This window comes from Arachis ipaensis, chromosome B04 (assembly GCF_000816755.2).
Source record: "Arachis ipaensis cultivar K30076 chromosome B04, Araip1.1, whole genome shotgun sequence".
Taxonomy (NCBI): domain Eukaryota; kingdom Viridiplantae; phylum Streptophyta; class Magnoliopsida; order Fabales; family Fabaceae; genus Arachis; species Arachis ipaensis.
Genome location: NC_029788.2, coordinates 103,098,643 through 103,109,701, shown reverse-complemented (window position 1 = coordinate 103,109,701; position 11,059 = coordinate 103,098,643). Strand labels below are relative to the sequence as shown.

Genomic DNA, 11,059 nt, shown 5'->3' with positions numbered 1-11,059 from the left:
AATATTTTATTTAATGTATTTTGATTTTGTTTATTTAATTACTAGATTGGGCCTTATGTTTATGGGCTTTAGGGTTTTTTTGTTTTAACCTAATAAGAGGTTATAAATACCTCTTTAGCTATTGTAGTCGTAGCATAGAATTTTTAGAGGTTTCAAAACCCCTTTTTGGTTTCGTGATAAAACCATGGTGTGGACAATTGAGGTTGAAGAGTCCCTCTCTTGTTGCATCGGGGAATTGAATAGAAGGTTGAGGAGTCCCTTCGATTCAATTTCCAAACTATGGCGTTGACAAGTTAGGTTGAGGAGTCCCTTTCTTGATGCGTCAAGAAATTGGGTATAAAGTAGAGTGATTCTCTTTGTATTCAATTTTAACTTATCTTTTTATTTTTATTTCAATTACAATTTATCTTTTTTATTCAATTTCAATTCTTGTCTTGTTTATCCTTTTAAATCCGTATCAGACATACTCTATTAAAGTTTTATCGCTAATGAACAATTAAAAAATTCTAGATGATCATGAAAAATAAGAACTTCTTTAAGGGATTTTTTAACTCAAACACAAATAATTTCAGAAATAAGATTTTATTTTAATTTAGAGAAAATTGAACCATGTTGTAGACTAGATGATAAAAACTAGAGCTCAGAATTACTAATGCAGTCGATTTAATTGTTCTTCTGTCTTCTTCTTAAGAATTTTTCTTAATTGATGTTCCTCTTATTCTTTTGTTTTTTTATAATTTCCTTTTTTGATTGTTTTCTTTTATTCTCTATGCACAAAAAAAAAGAGATCCTGGATTGTCACAATTTTATTATATCTACTGTATAAATTTTCTTTCCATTATTTCCTACTGATAAAAAAAATATATTTAGACAAGCGAGGGGACAAATAAAATGTGGGAAGGGGGAAGTAAAAACATTGGACATTGGAGTTTCCACAAATTGGATTGCTGTAATCGCACAAAACGGTTTTGGCATGAAGATATTATCCAAGATCTGAAAAACCAGAGTATATTCTTTAAATTGTGTCTTGAAGAAAATTTGAGTGCAATAAAAGACAAGAATGAGAATGTTTGCCTTCAAAGGGCAAATTAATAAACTTAAATCCTTACAAAATCTCTTCTACCAAATTGTGCTTTTTCAGAAGCTTTATAGGCATCAATCGTCTTCATCACCCCTCCTCTTTGGGTTCTGGTATTTTTCCCCTATTATATTTGCCATAATTAAGGCAGTGTCAACTAGCTTCTTGATGTTAGGAACTTGATAATTCTGGGCCACATAAACCCCCAAAGGCTGTCAGCATTTGTTTAAGATCAAATGAAAAGTGTTCTTAGAGATTTTGTGTGGTGGACGATCATAAAATAAAAATGAACAGAAAGAAACAAAAATGAATGTATATTCTGAGATCAATCTTCCACAAGTAAATCACATAGAATTTATATAAATAAAAATAAAAGAGAATCAGCTAAGTAAAACTATTGCTCGAACTGGAATGAACATTCAGGTTACATTACCACATCACTAATTCACTACCACCTAATCCCACTGTCAAATCCGCTGCAACGCAGGGACTGAAGAACCTGCTCTACTTATGGATTGCAAGCCCTATCAAATTGCAATCCACCTTCTTCCTTGCTTCCCTTTCCATACTCAATTTTCACTCCTTTTTTGGGCATATTTTACCTTATCATATAAATATCACCCCAATTTACTGATTGGGGTTTAAATATGAGGGAAAAACAATTAGGAAGTTAAAAATCAACTTAAGAATAAGACGTGGTTTTAATTTCTTTTTGGCATAATTTGGTAAGTTAAGAAAAACAGGAATTTGACCTCTGATTCCTTCATCAGTAAGTACTTACGACAGGTAAGGAATGTCCCTGGTTTCAATTTGAATTGGTTTGGAGCTGAAATGTAATCTGATCTAAATACTATAGTTTGTTGTGGTTCAGTTTGAAGTTGACTAAACTGAATGTTTCCAAAGGGTTAAATAGAATCAGTAAAGATTCTGAGAAATATTCGTTGATTCAATAATCGGTATTCCACAAAAACATATGAAATGAAGTCACTGGCATTGAAGTAGATTTGGAGTTACGATTAATCAACAAAATTCATGTTCAAAGTTAACAAGCTCCTTAGTGGATCACACGCAGACACTAAGGCAAATCAACTGATTAAGTTGGAAATACTCACGAAAAGCAAACAATGGTGGATGGAAGTAAGTATTATATAACAGAGCTGATCTTGGCGTGGCTGTCGACCAACATAGGAGGTTCTGCAGTTAGCGGCAGTTCCGGCTGGGATCGGGCGACGGCAGTGACAACCTGGAACTTGAAGGTCTGCAATGGAGGTCGCATAACTCAACGTCGAGGGAAGTGGCAGTTAAAATCCGGGTCGGGTTTGGAAATGGAAGTTCGTTTCCTTGGGATCTGGGCCGGTTTGTTAGCCTGGGTTCTGTCAAAAAAAAAAAAAGACAACACTAATCTACAAAATTCAAGAGAAGTGATAAATGAATTAAGAAAAATACTTGTTGAACCTTAACAATAACCAAACTAAAATTAAGGGATGAAAATAAAATAAGTTATTAAGATAAATGAGGCTTGCAAAAAAAATAAATAAATAAAAGCAAGTGTAACTATAATGTCGGGGAAAATATACAGCCGTCATAAGTGTCTTAAATAACCAAATTAGGTGGAGAGATGAATTCTGATGCATGTTTCTCCTTCTCTTTCTCTACTTGTGGGTCTCTTTTTGGCTCTGCATTCTTATGGTTGTCATTCCCATGCACGCAGACTCATCCGCTTGTTCAAACATCGCCATTAATTATATGTATTAAGTTCATCTTCAAATCATAGATATGTTCAATAATTAATATAATTTAGTTGCTGATCCCGTCTTTCATCCTTGGGCATTTGGTATTAAAAATACCAGAGACACATGCATATGCAATCGTTATTTTCTTCACGGCAATATCTGTCTATATGCTTTGCAATTGTACGTAGGAGCATTAAACTGCTTGTAATCTTCAAAACGTTTGATTGATTGTATTTCACACAGTAATAGGAGAGCTTTACCAGCAGTTAGGCAATAATTAATAATGCAGTGTCATCCATGTGCATTAATAATTCCTATTTGATTTGGTGTATGCGCTTGATGCAGCATATATAGGAATAGATGAGGAAACTAAGATTTAATCTGAAGGGACTGGGGCCGCTTCCTCCGACTGGTGGGAGTGGCGGAATAAGGAGAAACGACAATGCATCAAAATCTTTTAGGGTAGGAATGAGAAGGGGGTCGAATGGGCTAAGAGTACTTGGGAGATCCCTGAAAAGTGGAGTGACGTGGGCATCAGTGTTCCCAGAAGATCTTAAAGTGTCTGAGAGAAAAATATTTGACCCTCAAGACAAGACCCTTCTGCAGTGGAATAAATTCTTTCAAGTTTTGTGTATCATATCTGTATCTTTTGATCCCCTTTTCTTTTATCTCCCATATTTCAATCACAAATCATTCTGTCTTGCCATAGACAGCAGCCTGGCAAGCTATGCAGTTACACTCAGAACAATCTTCGATGCTATCTACATCCTTCGCATAAGTTTCCAGTTTCGCACTGCTTTCATTGCGCCTTCTTCTCGTGTCTTTGGACGAGGTGAACTCGTCATAGATCCTGCAGAGATTGCTAAGAGATATTTGCAACGTTACTTCATTGTTGACTTCCTCTCTGTGTTGCCTTTGCCACAGGTTATTAGCTTTTGTTTTGTTTCCTTTCAATTTGGAGATTAATTAAATATTGTTGAGTCGATCATTATTTGTCATGCATGTAGATTGTCGTGTGGAGATATCTTCATGATCCAGCGCGCACAAAGGTATTAGCCACAAAAACGCAACTGTTGAACATTGTCATCCTCCAATATTTTCCAAGATTTCTACGCTTTCTACCTTTGGCCTCAGAGATTAGCAAGACAGCAGGTGTTTTTTCGGAGAATACTTTGGTCGGCGCCGCATATTACTTGACCTGGTACATGCTTGGTAGCCACGTAAGTGCATCTTAATTGCAACAAGAGGTCATGCAAACTTTACTAGCTAGTATGCCTACTATTACTATACATCATCAACCTTCTTGTGATTCTAATGTGCAATGCTCACGTCACAGATAACTGGGTCTGTATGGTACTTATTAGCTGTAGAACGTAATGACACGTGCTGGAGGAATGCTTGCATGGAGGAAGAGCGATGTTTCACGCATTTCTTGTACTGTGGGGGTTCAAATAAGCGTGCTACTGGCTATGAAGAATGGAGAAAGATTAGCCCAAAGATTCTTAAGGATAAGTGTTCCGCTGATGATGACGACGCCCCATTTGACTATGGAATTTTCAATCAAGCCATAACATCTAATATTGTTGCATCAATCAATTTCTTTCCTAAACTATGTTACTGTTTATGGTGGGGTGTCCAAAACATAAGGTATTTTCCTAATCAAGCTAGCATTAGTGTATTGATTATTGGGACTTGTTAAGAAGTGTGTTTGAAGCTGTGTATCTGTTAACAGGTTTTACTAAGCTAAGAAGCTTCATTCTATTTTGCTTTACGCAGCACACTTGGTCAAGGGCTTCAAGCTAGCACCTACGTTGGAGAAATTCTGTTTTGCATTTTATTAGCTGTTTTGGGGCTTGTCCTTTTTGCTGTTTTGATTGGAAAGATGCAGGTAAATGCATACCAATAAGTGTTGATATATTAATTAAGGATGAAAAGGTTTCTATAATAATAATTTATTTTGGTGTTGTATCCAGAACTTTCTTCAATCGATGTCTGTCCGTCTAGAGGAAATGAGGATCAGAAGACGTGACTCAGAGCAATGGATGCACCACCGCTTGCTTCCAGCGGAGCTAAGGGAAAAAGTTAGACGCTATGAAAAATGTAAATGGTTTAACACACGTGGAGTAGATGAAGAGAGCTTGGTTCAGAAACTTCCCAAAGATCTGAGGAGAGACATCAAACGATACCTTTGTTTGAATTTGGTTAGAAGGGTAAGCTAGGTAGCTATATATATATAAGCAAAGCATGTGTATGTATGTATGTATTATACATTGATAGATGATGATGCATGGATGGACGGATGGATGATCAGGTTCCTCTGTTTGCCAACATGGATGAGCGGTTGCTGGATGCGATATGCGAGCGACTGAAGCCATGTCTGCATACAAAGGGGACATGCATAATAAGGGAAGGGGATCCGGTGAATGAGATGTTGTTCATTGTACGTGGCCAACTTGAGAGCGTGACGACGGACGGCGGAAGAAGTGGATTCTTCAACAGAGGTTTTCTGAAAGAAGGTGACTTCTGTGGAGAAGAGCTGTTAACATGGGCACTGGACCCAAAATCATCGTCGAATTTACCGTCATCTACAAGGACTGTGAAGGCCATGGATGAAATGGAGGCATTCGCTCTGGAGGCAGAGGAGCTCAAGTTTGTTGCTTCCCAGTTCAGGCGCCTTCACAGCAGGCAGGTTCAGCACACCTTCCGTTTCTACTCCCAGCAGTGGCGGACTTGGGCTGCCATCTTCATCCAGGCTGCCTGGAGGCGCCACCAGAGGAGGAAAATTGCATCCATGCACCACATCAACAAGCTTGATGATGATGACGATGATGATCAATCCCATCATGATGATGATGACGACGACGATGATGATACAAAGGCCTTGATTCCATCTTCTTCCTTTTCATCTTCTACTGCTAATACTACTACTGCTGCTGCTGCTGCTGCTACTTCTACTATGCTTATTGGGTTAGATTCGGCTATGTATGCTTCCCGGTTTGCAACTAATTTGCGTGGGCAGAGGCCCCGTTCTTCCAGTTCGGAAGGCATCGGCCTTCCCCCCCAAAAGCCTCGAGAACCCGACTTCAGCCATCTTGATGATGATGATGACCAACGCTAATAATCGCTCCTATCAACCACTTCTTCAGCTGCTTGCCCAACAATAATATTACATATATTTTTGTATTTATTTTATTGATTAATACAAAATATGGACACCAAATCCCACCTATGTATATTAATAAAATAAATTAGTTACTTTAGGATTCTCATTCGGTTCAACCTTGATATTGCCGTTCACAATATGGATAATAATTTCCATCTCTGGGACAAAAATATTTAAACAAGGTAGATACTCTAACCAACTTTATAATTATTATGTTTATGTGAAAATATTTTTTTAAATTTTTTAATAATAGGATTAGATTTTGATATCTTATAAAAGTATTATTTTTATTTAAGGGATAACTAAATAAATAAACGAAAATATATATGTCATCAGAATTTTCATTTACGACTAAGCATTCCAACATTTTGAAAGTAACCAATATCCCAAATCACAAAGTTGACTAATGTTTAGAACATAGTGTTTCAATCCATCAACCAAAAATACATTGTCAATGAAGTTAGAAAAATTCTTATCCACTTTATCTATGGCAATGATCTTGCCATTTCCATTATCACCGAATGTCGCAAATCCTCCAATACACTTGTTGAGTTTGACGAAGAAGATGGACTTTTCGGTCATGTGCCTTGAACATTCGCTATCAAGATACCACATATTTTTCTTCTTCTTGGATGTAAGGTAAATCTGCACAAGGCTTTAAGTTAGGTATCTAAATAAATTTGGAAAGTTGACATTGAAATTATTTACCACTTTGTACACTTTGTTACCCACTTTTCTTTCAACAATAAAACATTGAAGAGATGTATGACCATGTTTTTTTGCAATTTTGGTAATAATTTCTTTTTGCCGAATTTTAAAAGTGATGAGAGGTTTGAAGGTTTTTGGTTTTTGAGGTTGAAGCTTCGGTTTCAACATGAAGCTTTTTAAAAACAGCTTCATTTTTCAACATACCGCAAACCATATTTTTCAAACAAGACTTTTTTACTAGCTAGCAATTTATCCAAGTTTTCGGAACTTTGAGCAAATTTACTATGTCTTGATTCAAACCTCTAATCACTGTATGCAATCTCTCATTTTCAGTAATGAGGTCCAATGATGCATTAGCCGTGTGTTTTCCTTTAAATTTTTCAGTTTTAAATTTAAGAAATCTATTTTCTTCTAATAAGTCAGCATCACTTTTGGTTTCCATCAATTTTTCTTTAAAGAAAATATTTTTAGATTTCAAGAAATCATTTTCCAACTTGCATTTATCATATTTATCCAGAATTTTGCTAACATGTGTAGTTAAGTCATCAATGATTATATGCAAGTCCTCATTAGATAGATAAAAATAATTTACCCCTTCCAGTTGATCTTGGCCATCCATGAAGCACACTTGAACTTCATGTTCAGGTTCCTCTTCTTCTTCTTCTAAGTCATTCTCAAGATCTTCTCATAAAACTATCAACACTTTTTTCTTCTTTTTTTTTTTTTCGTCTTGTCCTCCATTTTAAGTTTAGGACAATCGAACTTGAAATGACCAACCTCCTTGCAATGATAACATATAATTTTGCTAAGATCCTTCTTGTACTCCTTTGAACTCGAGTTTTTACTCTTACCTTTGCTCCTCATGAGTCTTCTCATTCTCCAGCAAAAAAAAACACAATTTCGTCATCCAAAAAACTATCATTGGATTCATCTTCCAATGAACCAACTTTGGCTTTTAGGGCCACTCCTTTCTTTTTTGTGTCACGGTTTATGTGTGTGGCTTTATATGCAAGAAATTTTTCTGTCAACTCATTATAAGTCATTTGATTCAGATTGTTGCTCTCAGCAATAACAGTTGCTTTCGTGTCCCACTCTTTTGTGAGACTTTTGAGTATTTTTCTCACTAGAACTTATTGGTATGGGTCATCCCATAGCATCCAAGATATTTATGATGATCGAAAATCTTTCAAACATTTTTCTGATGGTTTCTCCTTCCCTCATAAAGAGCATCTCATACTCCTTTCTAAGCAAATCAATCCTTGTTTTCTTGCCTTGTTAGGTGCCTTCATAAGTAACTTGGAGTTTATCCCAAATCTCTTTTCCTATTTTGCATCTTGACACCTTCTGATATTCCTCAAAGTTGACAGCACAATGCATCATGTTGATTGCCTTGGCATTCAGCTCCACATTTTTCTTATATTTGTCATTCCATTCGCTCTCTTCTTTAGGAGTCACAACTCCTTCAGCGCTTGTGTTTGTTGGAACTTGTGAACCATCCATAATTTTTTTTCAGATATTGTAGTCAACGGATTACACAAATATTCGCATTTTCTAATTCTATTAAGTGTAGTTTTTGCTGTTGAAGAATGGTGGTCTGTTGTTTAACTGTCCTTCGGTGAGGGTGTATGCAACAACGTTTTCCCCTATGTTGGCCATTTTGAATCTTTCCTCCAAGTTATCAAACTTGATGCTTTAGACCTGACTCTTAATACCAATTGAAGATTTTCAATGGCCTAGAGAAGGGGGTTGAATTTATGGCAACTTTTTACTTTTTTTAAACTTTAGCACAAAAAACCAAGGTTCTAAAAACTGAACAGGTCATCAAACCACTCTAGCTACTGGTTCACTAGTTCATAGGTTCAACTGGTTTGACCGTGGTTGAATTGAAAAAATCGTTTTATAATAAAATATAAATAAACACATTAAAACATAATTATAGTCTAATATAAATCTTAAAATATCATCCAAATTAAAAGTAGTATATAAACCAGAATACTATAATCTCATTCAAATACAAACTCAAAAGTCAAATAACAAAAACAACCAATCAAACATAAACATGCCACAGAAAGACCCACAGAATTAAAGCTGTTGATGGTAATACAACAGTTCCTCCTGGAACATAAAGACCCACAGAATTAATACTTCTTGCAACTTGTTTGCATTGAACAACCTGGTATTTTCAGAAGACTCAAAACAAAAATATTGGTGTAACACCCAAAGAATGAACAAACACATAAGCATAATTACAAAATCAAAGGACTTGGCACAAACATAATGGTGAAAATCCACAAATCAGGGGCAGTATATGCACATCTGACTAGAACCATAATTGAAATGACATACATACTTTCATGTTCTCAACAATTCTCTCAGGTGTCTTCTGAGCGGCATGGAATGCATATATATTATTGTAGGCCACATCAAAAGCTTCCTTAACAGCTCCATCAAGTTGTACTCCCATAAAACAACATGAAGTTAAACAGCAGAAAAAGCTGACTCTTACTCAAATCAGAAAATTAGTTGCAGAATTTCAATTTCAATTCAAGAGAAATAAACAAACAAAACCTACCTATCAATTAGATGCAGAATTTCAATTTCAATTATTCAGTTGAAACAGGCAAACAATTATTCAATCACTATATCAGCTCACACTTCACAGTTCACAGAAAAATAATTATTCAATCACTATATCACCATATCAGTACACAATTGAATGACTTGAATCAGAGTTCACAAAACTTCACTATATCAATAAACCACATATCAGATATCACTATATCAGAGTTCACAGAACTTCACAGAATCAAGCAATTATTCAATCATAAATTCATAGTTAATAAAAAAATTACTTAGAGAACACGCAAGAGACAGTGGTTGCAGAAGGGGACAGAGACACCGAGAGACAGAGACAGAGACACCGAGCGACCAAGGGAGACAAAGACACCGAAAGACACCGAGGGAGACAGAGCATGCAAGAGTGGTGGAGCACACGGTGGCTTCGAAGGTCGCGATGGCTGCTGCGCAATGGAGGCTTCGAAGGTTGCGCGACGGAGGCTTCGAAGGTTGCGCGACGGAGGCTTCGAAGGTTGCGCTGGCTGCTACGCGATGGAGAGGAAGTGAGCGAGCACGAGGCGGTGGCTGTTCGAAGGAACGACGATGTCGGCGGCACGAGACGGTGGCTGGACGGAGGTGAGCTCGATGAGATTGAGGAGCCCTCCTCCCTGACTGAGTGTGTGTGCGAGACTGAGAGGAGCTCGACTAAGGCTTGGCTGCGCGATGGAGTAAAAGTTAGGGTTGCTGGTGATTGAAACGGCAACGTTTAGTTGCCTTCCCTAAAAACCGGTCGAGTCACGGTTTGGTTCGACCGACCGGTTCACCGGTTCGATGGCGGTTTCTGAAATCTACGATTTTGCCTTTTGCCCGAACCGTTTTTCTGAACGGTTCACGGTTTGACCAGTCTGACCGACCAGTTCGAACCGGTTTTCAGAACCTTGCAAAAAACAGATTCTGCTGTGTCTGCGATATGGATTATGCAGGAGACAATTTAATTTTGTCTCATATCAAATCAAATAAAAATAGAGCAAAGAAGAATGAAGTACACAACCATGTATTCTAGTTCAACCATCTTGTGCAATGTGGCCTATATCTAGTCTTCAACTATGGTAAAATTTTTACTATTTTTTTTATCAAATATTACAATTACCGATTCCCAAATATTCTTCCTAATTCTATCAGGGACAAACCAAACTTCTAACCAAGTTTGATTTGGCTAGGTTCATTCCCTAGACTCTCTACACTAAATGCTTACCCAACTTAGTAAGAGATACCATTCAGATACAAGAAATGTAAGACCCAGAATTTTCGAATAAATCTTATTATAAATTAATTTCAATTCATTAGAAAATTTATCTTTAGGAATTATTTTATTAAAGCTAATTAAATCAAAAATTAAATCAGGTTTTGATAATTAATTAGAATTTTACCTAATTTTATAATTATTGAATTATTTGCTATATTTAAATTTCAAAATTAGTAGTTATTGGATGACAAGAATATTTATGTGATTTAATTCAAATAATTGATATTTCTATGATTTAATACTTCAAGTTTTAGAAATAAAGAAAATTAATCTTATTATCTTATAAATTCAATTAGAGAATTTGATTTTAAACCAATTAGTATTTTAATACAACAAATAATATTTTAAAATAATTTTGAAGATTAAAATTAGATTTCAAATTAACATTATATACTCTAATTTGATTAAAAATAACTAAAATCTAAATTAAATCCTAAATTGCTAAAACAAAACCATAAGCCTAATTTTTATAAACACTCACACTCACATCTCTCAGTTCACACGCACACACAGCT

At 36.0% G+C, this 11,059-nt stretch overlaps 1 protein-coding gene and 1 long non-coding RNA gene across 3 annotated transcripts; one reads left to right on the top strand and one right to left on the bottom strand.

The window, feature by feature from the left end:
- On the bottom strand, positions 880-2,351 carry LOC107639703. Of its 2 annotated transcripts, XR_002361438.1 has the most exons (3): positions 2,191-2,351; positions 1,110-1,266; positions 880-993 (listed from the first exon to the last, which is right to left on the bottom strand). It is a non-coding gene; the product is annotated as an uncharacterized LOC107639703 (long non-coding RNA). The 2 variants fall into 2 exon arrangements; XR_002361437.1 differs by having other exon boundaries at positions 880-1,266; positions 2,191-2,349.
- Positions 2,544-6,029, top strand: LOC107636945 (putative cyclic nucleotide-gated ion channel 8). The gene is made up of 6 exons (XM_016340415.2): positions 2,544-3,735; positions 3,819-4,031; positions 4,148-4,458; positions 4,588-4,699; positions 4,785-5,021; positions 5,123-6,029. Exons 1-6 carry the CDS (start codon positions 3,172-3,174, stop codon positions 5,927-5,929), a joined length of 2,244 nt encoding a protein of 747 aa, XP_016195901.1. The 5' UTR covers positions 2,544-3,171; the 3' UTR covers positions 5,930-6,029.

Excerpts from the sequence above, each read along its gene's own strand:
- LOC107636945 (XM_016340415.2), top strand. The coding sequence starts at position 3,172 with ATGAGGAAACTAAGATTTAATCTGAAGGGACTGGGGCCGCTTCCTCCG. Across the intron at positions 3,736-3,818 it reads CTGTGTTGCCTTTGCCACAG|ATTGTCGTGTGGAGATATCT; the intron begins GTTATTAGCTTT and ends TCATGCATGTAG. Across the intron at positions 4,700-4,784 it reads TTTTGATTGGAAAGATGCAG|AACTTTCTTCAATCGATGTC; the intron begins GTAAATGCATAC and ends TGTTGTATCCAG.